Source organism: Varroa jacobsoni, unplaced genomic scaffold (assembly GCF_002532875.2).
Source record: "Varroa jacobsoni isolate VJ856 unplaced genomic scaffold, vjacob_1.0 scaffold_487, whole genome shotgun sequence".
NCBI classification, from domain to species: Eukaryota; Metazoa; Arthropoda; class Arachnida; order Mesostigmata; family Varroidae; genus Varroa; species Varroa jacobsoni.
In genome coordinates this window covers 306,770-332,921 of record NW_019213389.1, presented here as the reverse complement: position 1 = coordinate 332,921, position 26,152 = coordinate 306,770, and the positions used below count along the sequence as shown (strand labels likewise).

General features: G+C 41.8%; 2 protein-coding genes across 10 annotated transcripts in view; one reads left to right on the top strand and one right to left on the bottom strand.

Annotated features, from left to right (window-relative positions):
* nes (lysophosphatidylcholine acyltransferase 3 protein nessy) overlaps window positions 1–8,582 on the bottom strand; it is a 27,246-nt gene extending 18,664 nt beyond the window's left edge. Inside the window, exons 1-2 of one of the 5 annotated variants that reach the window (XM_086968494.1) lie at window positions 7,866–8,582; window positions 5,822–6,161 (exon numbers count right to left, since the gene is read on the bottom strand). In XM_086968494.1, the coding sequence (XP_086824620.1) occupies window positions 5,822–5,891 (70 nt within the window). In that variant the 5' untranslated portion in view covers window positions 5,892–6,161; window positions 7,866–8,582. Of the gene's footprint in view, window positions 1–5,821; window positions 7,287–7,496; window positions 7,812–7,865 lie in introns of those variants that run through there. The other 4 variants (XM_086968497.1, XM_086968496.1, XM_086968495.1 and 1 more) reach the window with 4 other exon arrangements.
* Window positions 8,583–8,749: 167 nt separating this feature from the next.
* On the top strand, window positions 8,750–26,152 carry LOC111260892 (uncharacterized). Of its 5 annotated transcripts, XM_086968500.1 has the most exons (6): window positions 13,747–16,162; window positions 16,680–17,436; window positions 18,119–18,336; window positions 20,210–20,286; window positions 20,768–20,945; window positions 22,038–26,152. In XM_086968500.1, the coding sequence occupies exons 3-6, from the start codon at window positions 18,202–18,204 to the stop codon at window positions 22,860–22,862; spliced, it is 1,215 nt and encodes a 404-aa protein (XP_086824626.1). In that variant the 5' UTR covers window positions 13,747–16,162; window positions 16,680–17,436; window positions 18,119–18,201; the 3' UTR covers window positions 22,863–26,152. The 5 variants fall into 5 exon arrangements, with proteins under 5 accessions (XP_022689714.1, XP_086824626.1, XP_022689716.1 ...); XM_022833979.2 differs by lacking the exons at window positions 13,747–16,162; window positions 16,680–17,436 and adding an exon at window positions 8,750–8,966; XM_022833981.2 differs by lacking the exon at window positions 16,680–17,436 and having other exon boundaries at window positions 13,747–15,761.

The following is a 26,152-nucleotide window of genomic DNA, read 5'->3' as shown; positions in this document are numbered from 1 at the left end:
ATATATAACAAGAAAATGTAACGAATATCACGGGGACTTTTTATACGTGACAACGTGTCACAGTATGCGTAATATCGGCATAAGCGTAGTCGTCTATTACATGAAAAAATACAACATGGAGATGAAAAGAATTTCAGACAGTTCCGGTGCTAGCTGTCAGCACCATAGGTTAATTCATTAAGGTCTACGATGAACTCGTTCAGAATAAGTGTTTCAGTTAAAATGTATAAACGATACACAGGTAGATAAAGGGTTAATTAAGACCTTCGTATAAATAGGCGCTTGCAACATTTTGTATTGTACACAAAGCTTGTAATCGAACATGTAGACCTATCTAAACAAGGTCTTACATTTCCCTCAAGCCACATTAAGGTCATTTGTAATCCAGCCAATTCCTGCACGAGTTAATGAACAAAAACTTATTTTGATTAAAAAAGAAACATATTTAACCTCATACATTTGCAGAAACCCCACATAAGATTGTTTAAATTAATCCGTAGCATTCACATTTCGAAGAATTGAGTTAATTACGCTACCTAACTTTCATGTTTGCTAGTCCGTGCGTACCGTAGGTTATCAGTGCCCCTTCTTAGAACCGCTTACAAAAGCTACTCTTCGAGAACATAAGTTTTTTGAATGACTTCAAATAAACTTTTCTCACCGAAACTATATAGTGGGCCCTGAAACGAAGAGCAAAAATAACGACGATATATCGAGCGATTAAACAATGACGAGACTATCGACGAGTAATTGAAATTTGCCTTCGCAGCATTTTCGTGCTAAACAGCCACGCCACTAATTCTCTGTGCAAGATTACAAAGAACAACAAAGCGGCATGAAACAAGTTCGATAGTTTTCTATGCTGTACCTAAACGGATCCATCATTCAAACCAAGATAATGACTTATGCCTGTAAAGCTATATCGACGTACAGTTTACAATATAAATGTCCGTCGTGTTTCTCTGGCATTGGTCGTTAAAAGTTAAAGTAGGTAGTTCGCCGTATGTCGTTACTCCGCTTATCGCCACCGAAGGTTAGGTTAGGCTCTACCACCCACGATACTGCCACCACTTGTAGGGAACTGGCTGATCAACAGTCAGAAAACGGACAGTAAGATGTAGTACCTATCAAACTTGACAATCATTTCCTTTTTCTAAGAGAAGCAACCGTCTACTACAAACAGGCTTATAGCTTCCTTCATCATCTGTCTGGCAAAGATAAAATGCACATACACATAAACGACTTCTTCCTATTCAATAATCATGCCAGCAATTATATGCAAATTTTTACTACTTTTTAAATATTATTTGGAATACAATAGGCAGTGATCAGTGGCCAGCTATTTCGGCCGCTGGCAGCCTGTTCGATTCAGTCTGTCAAATTGGGTGGTGCAGATCAGGGGAGCAGCTGCGTTTTTATGGGGTGCAGAACATCCTTAAAATATACAGCGAGCTAATAGTACATACATTCCCGAACAGCGACTGTGGCCCACAAATGAAACGGACATCAGACCCAGAAAAGTATGAGAATGGCCACCGCTTTGGACGTTGGTGTAGTGTGCTCACTACGAGTGAATCACGTTTCGATACTATTAGACGTTCCTAAATTATGAACTCCGTAGCATCGTTCAAATCGGACCATCTGACTTGCTCGATCTAGCAGGGCCAACTTAATCTCTATGAGAGTTCACTGATAACCCTCAGTTCGAATGTATACGACCGTTCCTATCTACAATAACTATCGGCTTAATAATGGCTTACTGGGCGAACGCTGAATGACGGGTAATGCAGAATTGAAATTGAATTCCTACTATGCGCTAGATACGCGTCCACGTAGCGAATATGCACCACCAGGTGCTCAACAAACACTCCTCGAAAGTGATTCGCAGCGATTACCTCGAAATAACGCTAAGTAATCTTGAAGGTGGCACACTTTAGTGAAGACTGCTAAGTGCCCAGCGCAACTCTCGGAAAACGTATACGAAGCTCTCGAAATAAGGAAGGTCATCGTGAATCTCACATTACGATGTGAGTCGACTGAGCACCGACGTTTTACTAAGTCGCCCTGGCTCTTCTAACAGGGGTTTCAGGGGATATCATAATGCAGCATAATGCGTGGATAAAACAGTGCAAAATAATGCTAATAAAGAATACATAACTATTAATCAGGTCTGGTTATCTGGCCATACGGGTCAGGCAGACATATTTATCATTTGCGTTTTTGACCAAAATATACATTAATGGTATTGAAACCTTGACCGATCTAGCTGACGTCGATAGAGGAGCCTCTCTACAAGCATGGACCTCACGTGGAGCAGATATGATTACTAAACAATCCGGCTTCATACTACAGTGCTTTAGTTTGCGATATCAATAGTCATCCGATAGGTACTTGTAGTTTCGATTTTTTCTACAGTCCGGTCGACTACAAAATCAAAATGAGTCCCTTCCGTATTGATCATTGTTAATCATCCACACAACTTCCATTTAATTTCTTTGCATAAAGTGTAAGCTTGCATTTAGCAATAAGTTCTAAATCAGCTAGAATATCCGCATCAACAATGCGATAATGCGAAATATTCATTAACATTTTCCTTCGAATGGTCTCGCCCTGTTGCGGCAGCAAAGGAAGCCGTCATCAGTCTTACGGGACACATCGAGGCTCTAATGTGATATTGGACAGGTGAACATCTTTGACGTATGCTAGAAAAAGTATGTTCTATCGGGTAGCGTGCGGTCCGTTCTTTTTCGCAAGTAAAGCAAACTGGCAGTGCTACGTTGAACCAGCGACTTATCGCTGATTTTCCCCTGACGCCGTGACGTTTCCCAGAGTTTGGGTCACAAAAACCCTTGAGCCCCCTCTCGCATCATCCCCCTACTTTATATTTTTTACCCGCAACAATATGAGGCTCCAAGACAATGCTGTTTGTGGCCTTGGAATCAGCGAACTGTGTTCTTCTGCGAACAATCGTTCACAAGAAGCTCTTTGTATGATTGGCTGGTCCAACTGCTGTCCCTCTGACTCACAGGTGTCCACCTGCTGGGCGTCCAGGTTTTCTTACACTGTAACTGCCTCAAGACCTCCTTTAGTATACACAAAATTCTTAATTAATCTAAAGAAAAAAAGAGCATCTGCCACGAAGTGCGAAACTAAGCATTTTTTTTTTCTATTTTCATTTTCTCGAACGGTGTGTACACCTTTCAACAGCGTGCATGCCATGACCATGTTCAATCTCGTACTGTTTAGGTGATAGTATTACTGCTGCTATTTTTTTCCAAAAAGGTAAAAGTTTCTAGCGCTACCTGCGGGGTAAACTTACATAACTGACCAAGTATCGCATTGTACTCTATATATGTTATTTTACCGGCAGCGACGGCAGGGAAGTATACGCGTAACAACCGAGCTTGCGTGCGAGCTTGTCAGCACACGAAGCATGAAAAATAGACATGACCGTTTTTTGGCTAGGCTGGCAGGGCTGAAAGGGTTCAAGAGATCGCTCATCTGTTTGTCGACGAAAGTACCTGAGATACGAATGCTCACTGAAAAACGTCGGACAGCGCGACGGTGTCGAAATAGGCGGTAAGGACGACAGGCACGCACCTAACTCGCAGATCTCTTGAATGTAGACGAAATCGAATTTCACAGTTGGCGAGTCATAATTGAAGAATGGTGGTGCGTCCGTGATCACAATCACACAAAGACTAAATTATTTGGCTATTATATGGATGTTAGTGTCATCGACAGCGACTTAAAAAAGCAAGATTAAGAGCATTAATCGTGAGTTTTCGATATGCCAATTCTCCGCGTGAAGACCGCTCTTTATGAGGAAGAAAAATCTAAAAAATGTAATTTTTGTAAAAAATATGCCAGTACGAACCTAGAGCCTTTGTATCAAAGGTGAAAGATTTTTCTGATACTTATTTTAAATAAATTAGACCTTGGATGTACGATTAGAAAACGGTGTTATAATTGATCCGAAGGCTATTTGAATAATATAGTTAACAGTTAGTGTCTAAACTGCAACACAAAATTTAGTAAAGCTGAAACAATTTAAAAAGAAACGCTTTCGATAACTACATAAATGCTGACAAATAATGAACACAAACCAGACGATTTTCACAAGCAAAATTGTCCTGCTAATTAAACCCTTCATCACATGACTCTTCATTCACGAAAATATTAATCACTGTCGATTTTATTTCATGAAGTTAGTCAGAACTTTTCCCCAAAGAACTCGAGTCGTCCAAACAACTCGAACAACAAAGCACAACTTCGGTCGCCTTTCTACGATGATTGCGAGGAACAGGCGGGGAATCTCAGCCTTATCGACCTAACACCTACGACCGTCACAAATATCGATCAGGTTGTGACATCCGCTTGCGATCCAAATGGTCAGTTTTTTTTTTAACTTTAAAGCAAGGAAACAAACTGTTTCCTATAGAATGAGAACTATACATACTCTTCTTTTTCCTTAATGTGCTCATTTAGGAGGACAATACCTTCGCCACCTTTCGAATACGCTTTAGACTCAAATTGATGCAATAAATGGCCTGTCTCACGTAACAGGCGGACAGGGATGAACGGCGACGCCCTGTGGCGTTGTGATCCCGTATTTGTTATTTCTGTTTTATTAGTTGCTTGATGAAAAATCAAAATTCACGTATTCGAGACGATGTTGCTATTTGGTTCTTTTTCTTATCTTATAATAGTATAAAAAGGTTACATTTTCATTTATAAAATATTTGATGAAGTAAAACAGATAAACATAAAAACTACTTCACGTTTTCCACGTTAATTATTTAGACGGAAATTATTGCCACATGTTTCTTTTTGTAGAGTTCTGGTGACTACGTATTAAAATGGTGACTAACTTATTCTCATAATAGCTAATGTTCCCAAGGAAACCCTCAACTACATATCTTGTTGTTTTTTCAATAATTAAATATAGATGCCGTTATTAAGATAAACGAGACACAATCAATCGAACTCATTTTTGTACCTAAAACACCAAGTGATAAAATTATATGCTTTTTTTCCATAATGATTCTAGTTCTCGTAAAATATACCCTCCATGATTTATTGCAATAAATTATGGGCTATATATAAAATAAAAATAGGAGCTACCAGTTGCAGCATGTAGAACCGCGGACTCGCCAGATTCGATGGCAATTTGTCATCGGACTACGTCGTGATGGCTGCGCCCTTTATGGCCGTAGCGGGTTGTGCTTGTCAAATGGGGCATTAAATTATTTAATCTCTGAATAAGGCAAGAAAATTTATTTATGTTGTAGAATGACCTGGTGACTCCTACTTCCTCAACAGGTCTAATAAATTATTAACTATACCGCAGTCGGTCGTTGCTAATCTGTTCGCGCACATACTTAAAGCGCGCCAGCAAAAAATAGGTTTACTACACATGATTAGTCTGAATGTATGCTACGCTAGAGTTTGTTTGGTTTGTATAAGTAGAGTGAGCATATTACGTCTTCGTTTTTTTCAACTTCATTAGGGCCAGCTTGAGCAAAGATGCACGCCATGTTTTGCTGTGTTCAACGTATATCCAGACCGAATAGCAGGAAAATTTGCGTATTGAACCTGGATTCGAACACGATGTAATGCTCAACATACAAGACTGGATTGTTATAATTAAGATTGTAATTAAACCATATATAGAAATGTCAAAAAAGTAGTAATCATGCTTCCTTATATTCAATATTTTTAGAAAGACAGCCTTGAAAAACCGATTGGTGTTCCAGTTGTTTTACGAGCTACGATGAACACTAACTAGAGGCTTTCGCAAGTTTGCGATTGTTTAACTTACCTAGCAAAACGCCGATAAGTAACCGCAGCGCAGCTGGCGTGCAACCTAGTACACTAGCCGCGGCCTCCATCACGCGGTGAGTCCGTTATGTTGCTTTTTGGTTTGCCCAGGTCAAATGTCTATGTTCCTTCCACAAGATCGATCCTCCTTTCCGAGTTGTCGCCTTGAAATGGTGTTCGATTAGACTGTCGGTTAAAAGAAAACTTATTTTCCTTCAAATCGGTCACTATTCTTAGTCTGCCTCACGCTGGCGAACTTAAATCCCTGCTGACTTCACTCGGTTCCCTTGAACTCGCACAGCGTACTCGTACGGTTCATCAGCTTCGAATGTCGCCACTGACTGAGTGGGTGGAAAAGAAATCCAAATTCTAGTTAGTCAAGTCAAGTTAAACTTATCACAGTACGTTGGCACAACGCACCAACTTCCTTACACCTGCACTTATTTTTTTCCACCGGTTATTTTTCAACAAACTGTGCCCCGAACCTGTTCTGGAACTGCTTCAGCGAGCAATTGCTAACCATCCTAATCAAGCACCATTTTTTCCATGCATCCCAAGTAGATTTCCACTTCACCAACAGGAATGCAAACTACACCTAGCATTAGTTAATTAAACCCGAGCATACGCAGTCCGCAGCATACGATTACGATTCTTAGCTCTTACAGGAAACTTCTGCTGCTACTGATATTGACTACACTTTCATTGGTCTTGGCCTCCACTAACTGGCCATTGCACCCCTAAATCAAGACAATATCTGAGGCATCGCTGAATAATCACGCTAAATCTGCTTTCCCGCACGTCCAAAGTTCACGTCAACACCACAGGCAATCTTTCACTGGTTTTCGCTTAGCTGCTTACCTAGGCCGCTTAGATACACTAATTTTTATCATAATACACCCAGTAGCAGATTCGACTCGTCTGCGTTTGTCCAACAACAACAATAGCAGCAGCAGCGACAATGGCAGGCAAACGCCGCTATCTATACGTGCCACTTGATTGACTTATAATCTCAATCGACATGAGCTACCGGCCCGAAGCAATAGAGAGAAGTTTTACGGATCTATTGCAGATAGCAACACATAGACAGCCGTCACGACGAAATCGGCAAAGCTCTTGTCACGCCACTTTGACCGAAAACATGGCGAGGACTAAGTGTACGTGCTGGCGAATCCGTTTCCGTATACAGGCACGACAGTCTACCATAATGAGCGTCTGAATTTACCTCATTCGTCTAGATAGAATTGTCGCGCCTCTCACTGTGTGTACCGTGACAACGAATGCAAGCCGGGGCACAAAACGCTCAAGCCGTCGTGGTAAATCAAAATAGAGCAACCAAAGGGAAATTAGATGATGCTGTACACACTGTGCGGTAATTACAACACCCGAAAAAGGGGGACCATAAAGGCCGCAACGCTCAGTATGTATCGATAAACGCGAAAATTTATTTATAAACACTGCGAAGTCATCGCCGTTCGCAGAACATAATAAATACAGGAACTGATGAGATTAATGCTCGTACGGTGCGTATTTTGTGGCACCGGCAGCAGCAGTCAGTAAATAATCAATAAATGTTTGGAATCATTTGAAGCGACCGTATTTAGATGACACCGGAGTGGAGCGGCGGCGCACTTAGAGGGCTGAGAAGGACAGTCAATGAAACGGACAATACAAAGTACCTATCGTATCAGAGGCAAACGTCCTACAGCGCGAATGCCGCTGTTATTGTTTCATCTTCTAGACTATTTGCTTGCCCGAGAAACTTGAATGCACCTGGGCACACGCATGCGCACGTTAGGACCACGCTGTGCCAGCGTGCTTCATTGAATTTGGCACAGAATCGTGCCGTGCAACACCAGACAAGCACGCTGGACATTGAATTGTGTAGAGCGGACCAATCAATTAGATTCCTCTTGTTGTCGGTCGCTTTACGATCGTGTCATGTCCTTCTTTCTTCATTCGAAAAAAGTATATGTGTATACAAGTATATGTTCACTAAGCGACTCACAAGCATTCTATCTATACCACCGTTATTGACTAGTCGACACCTTTTGCCGCGGAGGGCGTTATCGGCGACTCATGGCAGTTACTTGTTGTCCTGCTGTTCTCTCGAATGCTGAAATATCCCACACTACTGTATGTACACCGTAGACTTGAGTAGCGTTCGTGATGGCGCACCCGAGCCTGCGCGTCCTTTGTCTGCCACTGAACCCACACCCCAATAACCTACGGCGAGCGGCCCTCTGACAGCCCGTTCGTTACTGGCTGGCACTGGCTGCTTTTCGGCACTGTGTCGATCTGTCGGCCCGCCACCGTCCGGCTGCTCCTATCTGTCTCTTTATCCACACATTCGTTTCTATGTATACCCGCCAAAGTGGTTCAACAGCGTAATAGCAGCACCAGCGTATTATAGCGCTGGATGCCTTTTCGAATGTGTAGTTATTTAGGCAGAAAGGCAGACCCCCGCATACTTGTTTGTCTGCTGCTGCGGCCGCAATGTGTATGTTTCATGCCGCCGCTATTTGGTGTGTTTATCCTCGTCGTCGAATCGTCGACACCCCTGAATGAGAGGGTAGAACTCGGTGAGGTTTTGTGATAGTGAAGTGGTTTGAGGGTTGTTTCTAAGTGAAGCCGCAACGGCAGCAGAGAAAACCCGCCGTCGGCGGCCGCCGACAGCATCGCTACTGCAACATGCCGATCGAATACGCGAGTATCCCAGCAGAGTCGAGCTGTTGGAAGACTCGTGGGATATTCATTGGACAATCCTGCCCCACGTGGCGAGAGCGGACGCAATGGTCACAGACGCGCCGCAGATAAATCGTGTCGAGGCATATCAAACAAACGCAAACAGAGCGGGCAATGTCGTCTGCTAAATTTCGAAAAACGGCGGCCGGCCTAGAGGCTCTATTGAAAAAAACGCAATGCGTAGACGAAACGTCAACGGATCGCGTCGCAAATTCACACAAATCGCGCTCAAACGGTGCGGCAAAAAATGTTGTTCGACACTAAAACTAATGCCATTCTGTTGCGTGAAAGCGGTATTTATTGATATTTAACCTAGGTCCAGCGATTTTGTTACCGTGAATTGATTCATACGTAAAGGACGTGAGAAATCCCTTTAAACTATGTGCAACTGGAGGTAATTAAGGGTATGTATCCATATGTATATTAATCCGATAAAAATCATTACTTTTACGGCGTTCGCGTTTTCAACAGCATTGCTCAGGATAAGTTATGAGTTTTCCGAGCGATACCAGCCAACGTTAGCCTTACACTCTTGAATATGTTACCATGCCAGATCAATAGAGCTGGCATGGTAACATATTCAAGTTTAGAAAATAACCTATCTGAAGCAATTACGTTACAAACACTGTTTTCTCGTGGAAATGTTTTGTTGTACATAAAGCTGTTGACCATTTATCTACCAAATGTCTAAGAGTCTTTAAAAAAAAACACGTTTGGTACGTTCATGGTAGTATCATTAATTCGTGTCCTTTATGTAGGTTAATGCAAATGTCAACACATTTTTTAATAACTGTCAAAATAAAAGCGTACCATTTTATAATTCCTATTAAGTGAGTCTGGAAGAAACGGCTATATTATTTCTACGAATGATATCGATGTTTTGGACAGAACCAATAGTACATTTTCGTCATAGGCGCTGATTAAGGCAATTCGTTCTCGATTATTTATTAATGAAATGCAGAGTTAACTTTGTTGAAAAACTACAGTGTAGTATGTGTGAGATTTTTTATGTGAAATAACCTACAAAGAAGTTGAGTTTTGTGCGATTCACTCTTCTGTTGTCAACATCTTGGTTCAACAAAGCAAACGTCGTTATGATATTTATATTAAATACATACTAACATAAATTTTTGTAATAAAATTTTACTGTAATACATTTACCTGATTTATTATACACCATAATAAGCACCTATTTTGTCAGAAACAAGAAAAGTTTAACTTTGCTACCGAAGCTAAGCAACACTTCACGAAGCATTGTGCCTTACGCTGAGAGTATAAGATATAGAAGTAATTAAATATTGAAACCAGTTAGAATGCTTGCCAACCTACCCTCGTTAAAATGTTGCTTGAAGACAGGCGGGTTGTGATGTTCAGAAAATTAAAATGTAATGATAGACGGACTTAATAGGGCAAAGCTGCCTTGTTTCTAGTTAAAATCGGATTCTACCAGTTGTACTTAAATTGTCCTTTTTTGCTTTAATTGTGACCTCTGCATTCTGTGACACTAACAGCCGATGTCGTTGAGCAGTCAAATTTTTAAGAAAATGAGAACTTCCGGCTAAAGTTCTCCATAACACTTGACAATAATTGCTCGACTGAATACACTGTACAACTTCTTCAAATTTGCTAGTTGCAATAGTAAATTTAATAAAATTTATAGTTCACTCGAAATTGATTTCTGAAGAGATAACTCGCCGAGGTGCATGTCCGGTACAGCTTTGAGAAACGGGTCATACCTGCGACGCGCCCATACTAGCGTACCGAAAAACCAAGACAACGTCATTATCCAAAGTGAAACTGAAACTGCCCGAAACAAAATCGGCAACAGCACAAAAGAGTTAACTGTGTTCCCAACGCCTGCGAGCGTCGAGTACGCCACGCATTCGGCTGTCTTATCATTCAACACAGATGTACTATTGGAAATCGTCGAAGCCGGTTCCGGACAGAGTACGTTGCCTTGAGTGGCGTAGACCGCATAAAACATCAGCTCTTGACCCATACTTAGAGGCGAAACAAACGAAGCTATTTTCCAGCCTATGGGAACGTTGTTCGCCTCGATATCGAGACCGTGAACAATGAACAGTCTACAGGGTACGATAGCCATTGCAAGAAAAAGGAGCAGACATAAGTGGCCTATAAATACGGACTTTCGTGACGACACCGGGTCATATAGAAACGCCAAAAGAAAGCCAACACGACCAAAATTGTAGGCCGTCAATAGACCTGCCAAGATAAATAAAAATGGCGCCCAAGAACTGGCTGTTCTGCTTCCCGGTGTTATTTCACCACGAACCTGCTGCTGTCCGGTAACCAGAAAGACGAACATGCAGACTGAGCTTGTGCACAGGGTTGACATTGTCGTAGTTGTAGAGCTCAAAGCCAACAAGCTCTCTATCAAGGTGTACGTTGCGTTACGCCACTCACGATTGGCGACCCTGAGAAAGCAACGTGTCGCCCGGAAACCCATATGTAGCGACTGCAGTGCTACGAAAACCTGCAAAAAGAAGTATATGTTCATATCAAAGTATGGTTGCACCTGGTCGCCGAGCTGGTTTCGTCCGGCCGCTAGAAACGCGCACATTGTAGCAAATGCGCAACTGCACATGACCGAAACAGGAATCAGCCACACGTTCGAGGTAATTTCGTTCAGCATGATCTCGGAAAATACCATATCGCCCCCTCGGAGCCCTCGTTTAATCCGTGGCAAAGTCTCCAGCTGTTGAGGTACTCGAGCTTCCTCTTGCTTGATTCTCCCAGTTGAATCTCGCTTAAATCGCGCTATGTGACTAACTGTTTGTGCAAACGTATGTGATTGACTTGCCGTTCGTTTGAATACCTCAGGATTAGAAGGTCGGCCCTGAAGTATCAGTGAGCCGTCACGATCAAAAAGGTAAATTCGATCGGCATTTTTCAGCAGCAACGTCGCATGTACACTCGAACTAATAATAATTGTGCAGCCTTTTTCGCGCAAGTTTTTCAAGAGGTTAATGATATATGTAACCTGCCAATAGCGAAGGCCAATAAACGGTTCATCAAGTAGGATCAACTTGCGTGCGCAGCTGAGTACCATGTTGAGCGTGACAAAATTTGCAATATATTCCGGTAGTGACACTGTAATAAGTTCGCGAACCGCGGTGACCTGATACAGGACCGAACCGATCGTCTCCTGCAGCTCCTTATTTTTTGTATCTGTTTTCTCTGATTGGTCAGGCAAGGCTCTATGTACATAGCTAGCAATTGAATCCTCAAGTCCTAAATGGTCGAAAAGCATTTGCCGCCTATCGTTTCCGCGGCTGTTGTCTATTGAGACTGTCATATTTTCAAGACCAGCTGTGCCTCCTCGTATGACCTGGCCGCCGTCTGGATTGATCTCGCCAGCAAGAGTACGCAACAACGTCAGCGGAGGTAACGGCGTCATTCCAGCTATAAGCACGATGCTACTTGCGTTCGCAAAACCGGAAACGTCACGAAGTACCGTATCACTATCGGCCACTGCCTCACCACTTTCTCCATAATTTTCTTGTTGGCATGTTGAACGATAGCATCTAATCGACTTCCAGGCGAGACGGATCGGGTGCTCATCTTCAATCGCGGGCCGATTTTCGTTGGGCGGATCTCCCCCTCCTCTATGCAAGCCTTGCGTCGTTGATGAGGGATTAGAACGATTAGAAACTTGAAAACTCTCAGACGAGCATGGGCTGTTTTCATAGTCGCTATTGTCGCCGTCGTTCTTCGCAGTTCCACTTGAATTTTCATCGGACATGAATCCGCGGGGAAATCGAAATACACAGTAAACGTAGATCGGAACTATTTCCCGTCCTATTCGTTATTACAAGCGGAAAGTGTTACAAAAAAAATTAAAATGGAATCAAGAGAGGGTTTCCTTTATTCAGCTGCCAATACCCTGTGGAGTATACCTTTGGCGATAGGCTAATTACTAGCCACTCCTTTGGTAATGATACAGTAAGAAGGGGAATGTGTGATATGACGAGCAAAGTAAGTAAGTTCAACACAGGCGGATCTCTATTCCTTTTAGAACTAGTCGAATATCGCGAATACCATTACTGAATTTACTGCAAGCAAGTTGAATCTCGACCGAAATCCATTTCTCCTGAAACATCGGTTGCTAAATTGAACTGACTTACAGCCCCCCCAACGAAAGCTGATGCTCAGTCCCTCGAAAAATAACAAACGCTGTCTCGCGACGGCTCGTATCGTTATACATGTGACAGTGCTGTATAGCAGCCAAGGATATTCCTGGAAGGAGTCACGCAAAAACTACTCAACGACGGACGCTATAGATATTCTGCGCTTCTGACTGTTTGAGTCCAATAGTGTGGCCAGAGTTCTATGCACTGGCGCTCTCTCGATCTGTTTCTTTATCGAGAAAATTAGTGCAGTGTACACCGTTTAATCATCTTCGCCCCATAGCGACAAATGTCTCTGTGCGGATCGGCATGACAACGTCGCCCGCCACAACGAAACGGCGCAGTCAACTATGCTGCCACCATCATGACTACAGCGGCCACAGTCGTCGAAGGCTGTGCGACCAATCACATAGCTGAGCGTAAGGGATGAGCGATACGCTTTACATCTCCGTGTTGTGAGCGTCTGCTTGATTTTACTGGCACTGCCCGCTAGTTGGCGACTTGCTTGTGCTGCCCTCACTCCACTTTGTTAGCAACTGCCGACCGCGTTCCACATAGCAGAATCAGATGTTGTTGCATCAGCCTCTGCCCAGCTGATACTCATATTGCTGTTTACCTTAAATTCATGAACAAGACACACCCATTATTAGAACTATTATACATTTATATCCATACCTATCGCTGTTCCGTCATTCCTCAATAGTACTTCGCTATCTGGCTAGGGAACTACTGAGTTGTCCGTTTGTATACAAATAACGCTGTGGATGTTTGCGACCTCGTGTCGGCGCGTGAGTGCGAGTATCGCTTCGTATATCGGTTTGTCTGCAAGCGCGCTAGCGACAAGTTGAAGACGAAACGTTGTTAGAAGTGCAATGCACTCTCAGCATTCCCATGTGCTGCTGGGTGCGCGACGCTACAAGGCCACTCTGTGTTGATATAGAGGGCTCTGCTGTCGATTTTGTGTCGAGGCTTTATAGGGCACATTAGGTAGCAGCTCAGCCAGCTATTGACGACGCCTGTGAGTGCGCCTTGCTGCTCCCGCGGCTGGCGCTCCTATAGCTACTGCCGACGCCGCCGCCGCACTGGAAACGTCGCCAAATAATCACAGTGTGCGTTGGAAAGAGCAGCAGTCGTTATAGCGAGCCACAACAACGAAAGCAGACAAATATATGAGTTGCTGTGAATGCAAGCGAGCGCCTATAGTACAATTGATTCGGCTGGTTGTGATTAGCAGTTCATACATGATATACCCGCATAGTCAAAGAATTGTGCGGTGGCGCTAACAGGCGCACGATATCGATATTGTGCGCTAAGACCTACTTATCTACAAAGAGAGAAGCTGAATTTTGAAGAAGCTGCCCCCTGATTTACTGTTGGTATTAGCTGGAATTCCAGACGAATCGTGCAGCTGAGTAAGTCGTCCGGGTATGTAGTGAGCGCACAGTATTTGGGCCGAGTCAGAACAGTGGCCATAGCAGGCATGACTATACCAGAAGGGTTAGATGATGGAGTTAGACAGGCCTCATTTCTCCGCTAGCAGACTGCTTAGGCCGAACTGCTCAAACACATCGGAGGAGATCGACAAACAAGTGCAGTTAAAGTAGACACACCCTTCGAAAATAGGCGAGTGTGTTTAAGTGTTGGTCTAAGTGCTTTTTCGAGCCATCTGGCCACCCCCGCTTTCTGTGTATACCAGTCAACAGGCAACCGCCTCAACAACAGTCTACGTGAGCCAGTTTACAACTCATTCATCGGCAACTAGTCTATTGCCTTGTTGAACTTGTTTTCAAAGGCAACGGCCGCAGATCAGTTGGTTTACCATCGGTGCCGCCGGCTACCTCAGCTAGGTCCAGCATCCGGCCTTTGCCGACCTCGACCATTCTTCGACAAGATTTCGTACTGTCGCGCAAGATCGATCGTGATGCTGAACGCGCGAGCCTATTAATGGTATACAGTCCTACGAACATAGCTAGTAGCGACATATGTTAAACCAACGGCAACCCCGCCGCTATAACCATTCTAATAAGACAGCGACGGCCGCGTCCGCCGACCAGACCCGACCCGTCCCACCCCATACGGATGCTTCTTGCTGTTGGCGTTACTATTGCTGCTGCACTGGGAGAGCTGCCGACTCGCTCCAAGTCCGTGTGCTGCTGCTACAGTGTGCTAAGCACCGACGCGCCGTCACCGCGCCACTCTGTTCTGCTAGCACAACCAACGCTGACCCGGGCAGCAAGCAGTCGCCAGAAAGTCAAGCAACAAATAAGCAAGAGTTATCCGCTAACGGTGTGGGGCATCATCAGCCGGCCAACACCACGCTTCTACTGGGAACATCAGCGAAAAGCTTATAGTGGCAAAATAATTATACAATGAACCAGGCAGGAGTAGAGACCGCTGCAGGCCAACGATAACGATTATAACAGGCACAAGAAAAAACGCAGGCAGTGAACGCAAAAAGAGCTTAGCGACGAGCTACAGTTAATCAATATCATCATGGTGAATAGCGAATAAGATCCAAGTAACTGAAGCAATTAATGTTTTGCTGAATAATTACTGCTAGAATTCTAATCATGGTGATGCTTTCACGTTGAGAAGTGATCATCATAGCATCGTTGTGGCGGATCAAAAAAGTGGCGAGGAGGGAAAAGTTGAGAAGGGGAAACCGATGACCCAGACCCAGGATTACCTGCCAGGGCTGTATCGCCTTTAAAGGTGATGTTGCTGATGGTAAATTGGTTGACCGAATAAACAAGCAATCGGCAAAGGCAGCCTGTCGCCATCTAAACTCTGTAGGGGGCATTGCGACAACGGGTGTGGGGAACACAGTTCAGAACGTGGCGGTATCGTTTTACGCGGTGTTCACCGTAAACTGACTAATCAGACTGACAACAACTGGAAACAAAGCTGTGCTTTTTGACTATGCGGTCGTGCAACGCCTTTATCCTATCGAAGTTGATGACCGGTATCAGTCACTCACAAACCTGACAACGGAATCAGCATCAGAATCAACCTCAGAAATATACGAAGGTAGCTCAGTCTCTCAAGAACATAGTAAGTACTCAAAGTAATTGCGCGGGGATCCGGTTCCAGGTGGTCGAAGTGACAGTGCTATATAAATTTGCGCTTCGCGAATGTTCCGATTTGATTCGGGCATAAAAACACAACAGCTGGGTGGTGTGAACACATGGCTGATCTGGACGGTACTATGAAAGGTATCGTAATCGTAGTTCTGTAACCTCACCTTTTTCCATGTGCCTGTATGTACGTAGGATACTGTAATATGATCAAATACTTCGTCACATAAATTTGAAGTCGATAGTAGTCAATGAAAAAAAGATCAAGTTCTGTTTTGAAGTGGAGAAACTTTTATGACCAGCAACACAGATCCGCAACGGTTGAGTGAATGAAGCACTAAGAATAACTATTCTCAACTGAAGACCGAGAAGTATAAAGTAAGTGTTATATACTTATGGAGGTGTACACTTTTTTGTATTAGATGCATTTTAATCTATCGGTCTTAACTGCACGTTTCCAAAGTTGATTCATCCAGTGACAAGGGATGTACATGTGTTCGACATTTTTTCCATTGATACACATCAACTAATTGTAAATATCCTAACGAATTCAGCCTCTATCTCAGCTAAACTCCATGCATCTATTTCTTTATCGCCTTGCATATGTATGTACCTGCACACTCCCATGCTTTTCTCACATCCTAACGATAGAGATGACTTAAAACAGAAAGAACTATTCGATGAATTTGTCAGTATTTTCGTACTGCTTTACAGCGTTGATATATGAAATATGCTCAGTTGCATAATGCCGTAATGATGATTATGATGTTATGAAAACTATGAAGCTATTAAACAAGAGATAAGAATCTATAGCCGCCTCGCCCCTCAGTCACAGGGGGACGAGTCTTTACACAGCTTCGTACAACATTACTTATGTATATATGTGACGGTCCAGAGCGTATATTTATAGAACACGATAGCGGCGTGTGTATCGCGCAACGTAGTCTCAACGAGCGTTGTCAGAACCAAACGAACAGGCAATACAAGACTCAAAACGAAACTCATTGGCGAAGCAAGCTTGGGAGAGAAAGAATGCAGCGCAGACAACTACAGTACGCTATAAAGCGGCATTCGTTCGCTAGCACGGTGGTGTTCTACTGCGAAGCGTTGCAGTTCCACAACTATCGTTGATGGTATTGGTGGTGTGCCATATACTGGCGGGGTCAGCTACTCTCTTTGACTGTCGCCATGTTATTCCCTATGGCTAGCTGCAGTCGCGGAGTTAGCTAATGTAACGGCCCCGAATACTCAACGCGTCTTGATCTGGCTAGAGTCGCCCGGGTGGAGTCCGTCCGAAGACGTGCCATACCTTTCATTGCCAGCGAGCCGCCAAGCAAGCCAACAGATATGGCTGCTTGTAGGACGTTTTTATTTCGTTAATTTTGCCTTATTGGAAAGAACAAATACCACCAAACAGCAGCACTGGCGCCAGCGTGTAAATGAGAAACACAGTATTGTAGCAATACAACAATTATATTATTGGGCGATAGCAGGCAAGTGGGCGTCAGTACTGACGTCTGCCCGTCCGTCAATTCGCTAATGAACAGGTTGATGGCTGTGGCTGACTGTGAGGCACCCTCAACATTTAAAGTTTTAAGAAGTACATGCATGCACGGCTGCTCGTATTCAGGTGCAACAGTTAGAAGATGAAGGCAAGTATTCGAAAAAGAGAATAGTTTTTAAAAACATCAAGCGAAGAAATGATTTGATGATCTCGGCATGCAATGATATATCATGTAGGACTGCGAAGGAGAAGTGACTAGTAAAAAGCAAAATCCTTGATAGTACACCTTTCTTCCCTAAGAACTGTTAAGTAGGATTACTAAGGGCAGCAAAGTTTAGGTTGCTAGTTAGCTCAAAAATACGGTGAGGTCTAAACGTCACAGTAAACTAAATTTGTCTCCCTAATTTCTAACTAGCAGTTTAAATTTCGTAACCGAGGCGTGTAGAGTCGATTCGAAGGTGAATATGAAAAAAAATGCTTGAAAGGCTCTTCATTCTACCAAACTAATTCAACTAGTTCCTGCCTAGCGGAAAAAAGGTGTTTGTTTTCCTTTAATCATTCTTTCTAGCATATTTGTATCCTTAATCGTATTGAGTGTCGATATTTTTCGCTAGGCTCAAAAACAATCCGGCTTAAACGCATAGTTAAACATATTCCTAGTTTCAATAATTGTTACTTAGAGCTAGCGTGGCAGCCTATTAACTCACCAATCTAAAATGTAGTGCCTTAGAAAGGATGATAAAGCATGAAACCATTCGCAAACAGAAGTAATTGTTTTTAATCTGTACTATAGAAAATTGATAGAGATTATTTCATTGTCTTATCTTCAGGTGAAGAAAATAGACTACTACGTGTACAGCAACCCGTCAACGAACGTTGCTCGGGAAACGCAGTTCAATTTACTTCTATTACGATGGGGGAACCAGACAAACCGTTAACGCGCTTCGACGAAATCCGAGAAAATCCTGCAGAGCTCAGTGAAAAAGAATGGCGAGATAGGTTGACCCCTGATCAGTTCTACGTCTGCAGGCAGCGTGGCACCGAACCGGTTAGCATGTAGTTCATATTAATACGCGTTCATATTTGCAAGGCATCAATAAAGCTTACGCAATATATGCAAAGCCAAACTAGGAAACAATGTGTATGAGGTAAATGGCTTGCTATTTGAAGCTTCCAAATTAAGTTCCAGAGTTGCGACCGGCTTTCCAAATATTGACCGAGTTAATGATCAGTTTAGTGATCGAGTTTAATGATTTAAACCGGATGTTGGAGATTTGATTGTAAGGTCATGATAGATGATGCAGAAAAAAGATTTATAATAATGAATATTCAATTAGCTATTTAGGCGTGGTGTTGGAAGATGTTGCAGCTTCAATGACAATTTGATTTACAATAACATCATTATATGTATACACAAAATATTTCGGTAGTTTTGTATTGTTTGGTTGACAACTTTATGAAGTTTCTTCGTAAAAATACGCATTTTGATAACATTTCTTCACTCACATAATTTCTCTAGTCTTTACGCATACGAAAATGATTCAGAAATATTCTTCTCTGATCAGAGGTACATGTTTTGACAAGAAGCTAAAAGCCAGTGTCCGATCATTGACCACACGTTCGAATCAGGCCTTGCGGTTAAGAAAAGTCGGCAGCACATTTCCGAAATGTCGAAACAAACGCTCACCCAAGAGGTTTAGTTTTTGTACAAATTCTCATAATGGCATGTCACAACGTATTGCTGCGAGGTTTATTGTATACAGTACAGACAGGTTGCTGTTTTCCATCTCACACTGTGGAATTGCTAAGCACGTGTAGATACGACATAATTGCCGTGTGTATTTTTTTCGATTATTACTCGTTGGTAGTGACGAATCATAGCCGTCAAACAGTAGGGGCAACAGCTATATGCGACGCTACCATTGACATTACCCATTGGCATCGACAAGATTTGCGGAATATTCCGAAGCTCGTGAGACTATTTTATGTAGTGTACAGATCATATCAATAAAGCAACACGTCCTTTTACCATTACATTTTTTCTGGGCGAACGATATGGTATCAATGAGCGAATTAAGAAGGACGGCTGTATTAGCGGCAACTGTTGCTTGGCAGAACTGAGCGTCGTATGATCAACACACGAATTAACAGGCAAGACGATAACAACCGACAGATTCTAATAGGAGGAACAAAATTGATTTCTGTATGATCAGCTTGCTAGCAGAGCAACACTAAAAAATTCATAATGCCCCTATGGTACATACTGAATTGGATATACACAGGAAAAAATAGGTCAGGCATACTAGTCAGTTCTGGACTCGAGGTACAAAAAGCGATCGTATAATGAACACAAATGGTATAAAAAATATAACATTAGAAACAAAACTAATTTACTATGTGCTGAATTTGCAACTCTAGCTATATACACATATGAATTTTGATTGATAAATTATGAGTTACTGCCGAGTGTTTTGGAAGTAGCATGCACGGGGTTTGGTGCACATGAAAACATTGTAGAATCTCTTGCCAAACAATATTGTATTGTGTGAAGTTTAAAAACTTCACACAATACAATATTGTTTGTGTACTTTTCTTTTCAGATTGAATAGTCAACTATGTATAGGTATACATATAATACACAGTGAGTATTTTTCCGTTTTCTACCAGCTTGTTTATCCCGCACAACGATCTGCGCAGGAGACGTTGTCCAACAATCACATCACCGCTATTTTTCATATGAGGTTGTTGTTTCAAACGCTTGGCCGGCTTGCTATGGCTGTTCGGGTTTATTTGTTGGATATTGCCAAAATGTAGAAATGCTACTACAATGTGTGTACAATACTTAGCTAAACACTAAGTAAAAGTGTATATGCATTCATAAATCCATAATAGTTTTACTGCATGTCTTCATTGAATTGCAGGCATACGTCGGGCGGTATGTGAAGTTCGATAAGAAAGGAACTTATCATTGCATGGCTTGTGATGCTTTTCTGTTCAAGTAAGTAGCATAATGGCATCGATTCAAACCATAATAGTTTTGTAGCTCAGTAATTTTATTGAATATAGATCAACGCAGAGACTAACAACAAATGTCACGTACACTTTGGTCTTAGCTAATAAGACCAATGTGTACACTGAATAGGCGAATTTATATGTATATAAATTGATCTTATATACGAGAGAAATATAAAATCTTATATATTCTCCTATCCTATTTATAGTAACTGAGAAATGCTAACGACAATAGCTAACTGAACTCAACGAAGCTTTCTACATAATGCTTTAAGTATTGTAAAATATCATTAGTACAATATAGCATTTATTCCTATTGAATACGTGAAATATATACTGGACGTTCCTGGCCATATGAGCAGACGCCTAATCCCACAAAGCCATTGGCATTATGAATTGCCCATTTACATTGTGTATCATCATCTCAAAATATTAACGGAGAATGGCTCTTTTGTGCAATTTTCCAGATCCGAGCATAAGTATCCATCGAACTGTGGCTGGCCGTCATTCTTCGCTGCGCGTCCTGGCGACGTTAAGCAGAGAACCGGCGGTCGAGACGACAACAGTGAAGCAGGACAAGAAACAGTCAAACGGCGCGAAGATAACTCTCTGGGTATGACCCGCGTTGAGGTTTCGTGTCGACTGGTAAGTAACAACCACATACGTTCATACACCTTCATACATCTAGAATCAGGGACGTAGAAGTTCATTGTCTCAGAAGAGTGCCACATATCTTTGTAATGATAAATAATAATAACACTCCTCGTTAACTGCAATCCAATGTTGTCTAGCTGTTACGACAATCACTTTCACGATTTGGCGTGCCATCCACAGGCTATTTCTCTTAAGTTGATTCTAAGATCATATTTAAACAAAGATATTCCTACGAAACTGACTGCATGTGTAAAAAGTACCATATATAATGGTCATGTTCATTTGTAACTACCCTTTATAGCGATTAACTGATTTTAATTGAAGACCTGAACAACTTAATAGTCATTCAAAGTATTTCGTATTTTATACCCAAGTACTATTTAACCATCCATCAAGCAATTTTGGCATGTGCAGGCTCGCCGCCTAAACACGCTGTATACAAGAAGTTTCAATAAGACCCAAGTTTGGGCTGATAGCAGCCTGTAAGTCCCAAGAATGCAAGAGCTTAAAATCAAGAAAAAGGCTGACGGTTGAATTTAACTGAACCGCCTAGATTAAAAATGACCTTTTGAGTTAATTTTATAGATCTTCATTTTTAGGATTAAATTCAAATCCTATTATAGATCTTTCAATCCTATATATGAGTATTTTCCTTGCATTTTGTAAAAGGCGCATGAAGTCTGACAACGGTAATTTTGGGCGAAAAATCTTTCTTGTATTGTGCCGGGGTTCTATAAATATTAAACAATAACTGACTTGCGCTCAAATTGCGAAAAAAGGAAATTGTTATTTGCCATCATGAGTTTGTTGTTTTGTCCTTGAAAGAAATTACTAATTCTTCCTTCCGATATCAAGGGTAGTGCATGAACGCATGCTCGCTTTAACACACAGCCCGCCAAATTTGGCCTAAATTCGAATGCCGCATCCGTGTAAACATAAACATGCGTAAACGCATTGACGCACTGGTCGTCTCAATTCGTCATGCGAAAGTATACAACGTGTTATCCCGGTTACCAATCCCAAGTACATTGTCTAAAACACGTTGATCTGTTATTAATTTCATATACCTCTTGCTTGCTTAAGTGTAATTCCCATCTAGGTCACGTGTTTCCTGACGGGCCTCTTCCAACGAAAGAGCGTTTCTGTATCAACTCAATGGCTATCAACTTCCGCAAAGCTCAACCTCCAACATCTTCATGTGTATACACGACTACGTCAAGGCTGACGCCGTCTTCTGCCCGGCAGAGAACGCAATCGCCAGCCGCGCCCCAAACTGACAACAACAGTACTCCATCAACTACCACAGCTGCTACTGCTGCTACCACCTCCATGGCTACCGCTGCGGCTGTTACCCCCGTGAGCTCCAGCGGGAGCAGTGGTAAAGGCACGTTCGCTAGCAACATTGCAAGTAGCCGCAGCAGCAGCGCAAGCCATAGCCGCGACTCTTCGGCGCATCGAAACAGGGACGACTCGTCACATCAAAGGTCGTCAGTCACACCCCTAGCCATGTCTACATGTTGTGGGCCTTTGTCATTGACTTCAATGACGAGATGCTTGAGTGCTACTACGACGACGAAAACGATGACAAAATGTCCGCTTAAGACTAGTAGTATCATTAGCAGATCAGCTAAGGAACAGAATCTATCTCCTGCAGAGTCGCCGAAGAAAGCAGCTTCAGCTGCAAATAAGCAGACTGGCAAAATGCACAGTAAAAAGGCAACGACAACGAAGGTCAATACGACTGCTTCCACGGAGGGAACTGTTCATGCTACTTCAAAAGGAAACCCCTCCAGGAATGTGGATAAAGCTGCTTCTCTTAAAGTTGAAATCTCCTCTTGTTGTCGTAGGGCTCTTGAAACTTCCGCAGCTGTTAGTGGTTGTAAAATGGAGAAGTCCGGCGACAAATAGGGCCGTTGATACCCGTATATAGTAGCGTATTTGTTTTTCCTTGTTTTTGTTTACTGCATTGTACAGGACAGCACGTAGCTTCTCGGAAGAGCTAAAGAAAATTGACAGAGCGAATGTATTTCGTAAAAAAGAAGCGAAAGATAGGTAAGGCAGTGCGATGCATCGGCGGACAAATAAGCTCTAAAGAGTAAGCCAGAATAGCTGGAAACTTATTGTGGTATATTGATTTTTGAGAAGTAAGGTACAATGAGGCCAGAACACTTGGCCATCGGCAGTAGCATAATTTGTGTTCACAACGTTAATGTCGTTTGGAATCAATAAGCGTACTTCTTAAAATGCGCAAATACTAAATTACTAGGCACGCCTTTGTGAGCTTCTTAAGATTTTTTTTTGAAAACCAAGACACTGTAATTTCTGGATGGACTAATAGAAATGAAAAAATCACTACTTTTTTGCGAAACGCACTTTTGACCATCAATTTCCGCAATATCTGTATTATGTTATCGTCTTTATGGTAGAATAATAACTGTAATTTCCATCTATGCCGAAAGTATCACTCAGCTCAAGACCTGTTTATTTGCTCGGGTTTGTTGCTGTTCTTATAGTCCGACTTGATATTAATACTAAGAAAATGGCACAAAATCGAGAACAGACCTAGAAAAACATACCGCCATGTCAGTGAACCGTTTGTTCACTACGTGCGTTTTTGTAGCAGTGAATAACCCGGGTATGAATGAAAACGGGTAGTTCACACTTATAATACTAGTCTGCAAGAAATCTACGCTAATCCACAATAAATTGAGGTAAGGTCTTCCGTTTTAGTGGCCACCTAACCCGATTCGGAGATTTAGAGATGAATGAAACTTCGTGGAGCTGTCTTCACTAGAGGCGTCTTATCCCCGTTCCATATCCATACAAATGTTCATTTACTGTGTGGCAAAACTTCGACTTCATGTGGACTTAGTGGATGATTCGTAAGTTAATTTCAAAATATTTATTTTCTACGGGCTTTTTTGGTTGATTTAATATCAGTAATATATATATATATATATATATATATATATATATTAGACGGCGGGCGGCTACCAGCAAGCGCTGTTGAAATTGCTACCATCACGCAGCCTTTTCGATCTCTATTTATTGACGCAAAATCTAAAATAGCCGAACGCTAATAGATCTGGGCACATAAGCAGGAAGTTCCCGTACGTTATGAGCTGGTTGCGTTCTGATTTGCCTGGTCGCCCACGTATTGATGGCGCCGAGCGATGTATGCGGTCTTGGTACAAGAAGTCCAAAAGACCTCAAGAGACACGTTGCATGACAATATAATACCTAATATACGGTAAAAGAACAAGAAAAGTGCAGGAAGCAGTGACGTGCGAATCTCCAACGGGTGACAGGTCATTGTGAATACAAGTGGTTCAGGAGAAAGAAAAAAGAGCAGGTTTTCAGCGTCGGTTTATTCCTTTATTTAATACAATGGTCGAATGAGTGACAAATTAGTTAATAAGGAGTCCTTAATGTTATTCGATGTGAAGAGACATTTGTGGAGCTTTTATACGAGCCTTATATATACACCATATACATATATCTATACCAACCTTCGTATATATTGCTCTGTTAAAGGGGAGATGATCCGGTCTCTCGCTGATCATAGCTTTCTCGACCAATCGATCATGTCATCCATACATACAATCGATGACGGATATATCTCGTTGAATTATTACTACCGACAATCGTCTTCGGCTTGGTAAGAGAGATATCCTAATGAATATTATATAATATATACTATATACTACCATATATAAGTATACATATGAAAGAGACAGAGTTAAAGAAAGAATTGATGTGGGTTATTGTTGCCTACATTCAACATATTGCTTGGCCCAATCAACCGCCCAATCCTAATTTGTAGTAGTCACAATAATAGGAAGAACTAGCTACGTACATACTGTATAAGATATATAGTATGAACTTGACTGTACTACAAACGTTCGCTTTTTTGCGAACAAATCATCAGTGCGTAACACGACCGCTACAGAAGTTAAACACAGTTACGAAAATTCGTAGCACTGTGACCTCGTTTTTTGCCAGATGCAGTCGATCAGGCAGCAGGCACCTGTTAATATGCATCACAGTGTGAGATCATTAAAAGGTAGTGTGGACGATGAACGAGTGAGTTCATTATGAGTATGTCCGTTGAATTGGCTTTCACTAGTCCTCAAGTCTGTTGTACAATGGGACTCCATTCGCAAATGAATCTTTGCTGGACTATTTTTGCAACTGCAAAAAGATATGTTTGGGTTTTTATCAAAGAACGACGAAGCTATACACCTATTTTAACTAAGCGGAGCTTTCTTATACTCTCGCCGACGAGGTTTTTGGCTGCGTTCCTTGTCAATGATGATGACACAGTATATCAATGAAATCAGCAGCTGAGCACCTGAGATATTTTTTACAACGAAAATTGTTATTATTGTTCTCTACACCACTGTTATGTTGTGAATTTTTTTTAGAAAATAATTTATTTAGATTTTTTCTGTGAGATAAGTTCTCTCATTTGTGACGAAAGCACGACGTACGACGGACGATAAAAAAGTATTTTACAATATCTAATATGGAAAAGACTATTCTATCATTATTACTAAAACATTATTTTAAAATATTTATGTTATAACCATTTTTTATCGAACGTTACCGTTAAGTTCATCCTTTAGCGCAAACTGTTAAATCGAATTGATATTGATTTCGTTTATTCCTATTAATTTATAACATGTGCAATGATATATTATCTACGATGCTGTTAAAATAACTTTTTTTGCTACACATATATGTACTAGACATTAACGGGAGAGTGATTATTCTTTTTTACTAATTAAATTGTGTGAATTGTTTGACTCTATGCGGACTAATATAGTGGAGTGTTACCTCGATTTTTAATATGAAGAAATTTTGACAGGCTCCTATGGATAGGATTCATTGAGTTCATTGATTTCTGAACTGTTGATTGCGAAATCGACATTGTTGTACCGTATGTATTATCTTTGCCGTACTTAGTGCAAGGCCTAGACAACACGACAAACAGCAACAGTTAAGACGACCGAATTGCGATTCGAAAAAAACTGAAGCTATTACTGTGGCGCTTTGGAACCGAAATATATAAACGCCTCTTCCGTAATCGCTAAACCTTAATAAAATAAATGAATGTATAAAATAATGCATGAAGCAGCGAATCATATGTACAATAAAAGAACATGCAAAATAAAAAAAAAAAGTTAAAAAGTAACAAA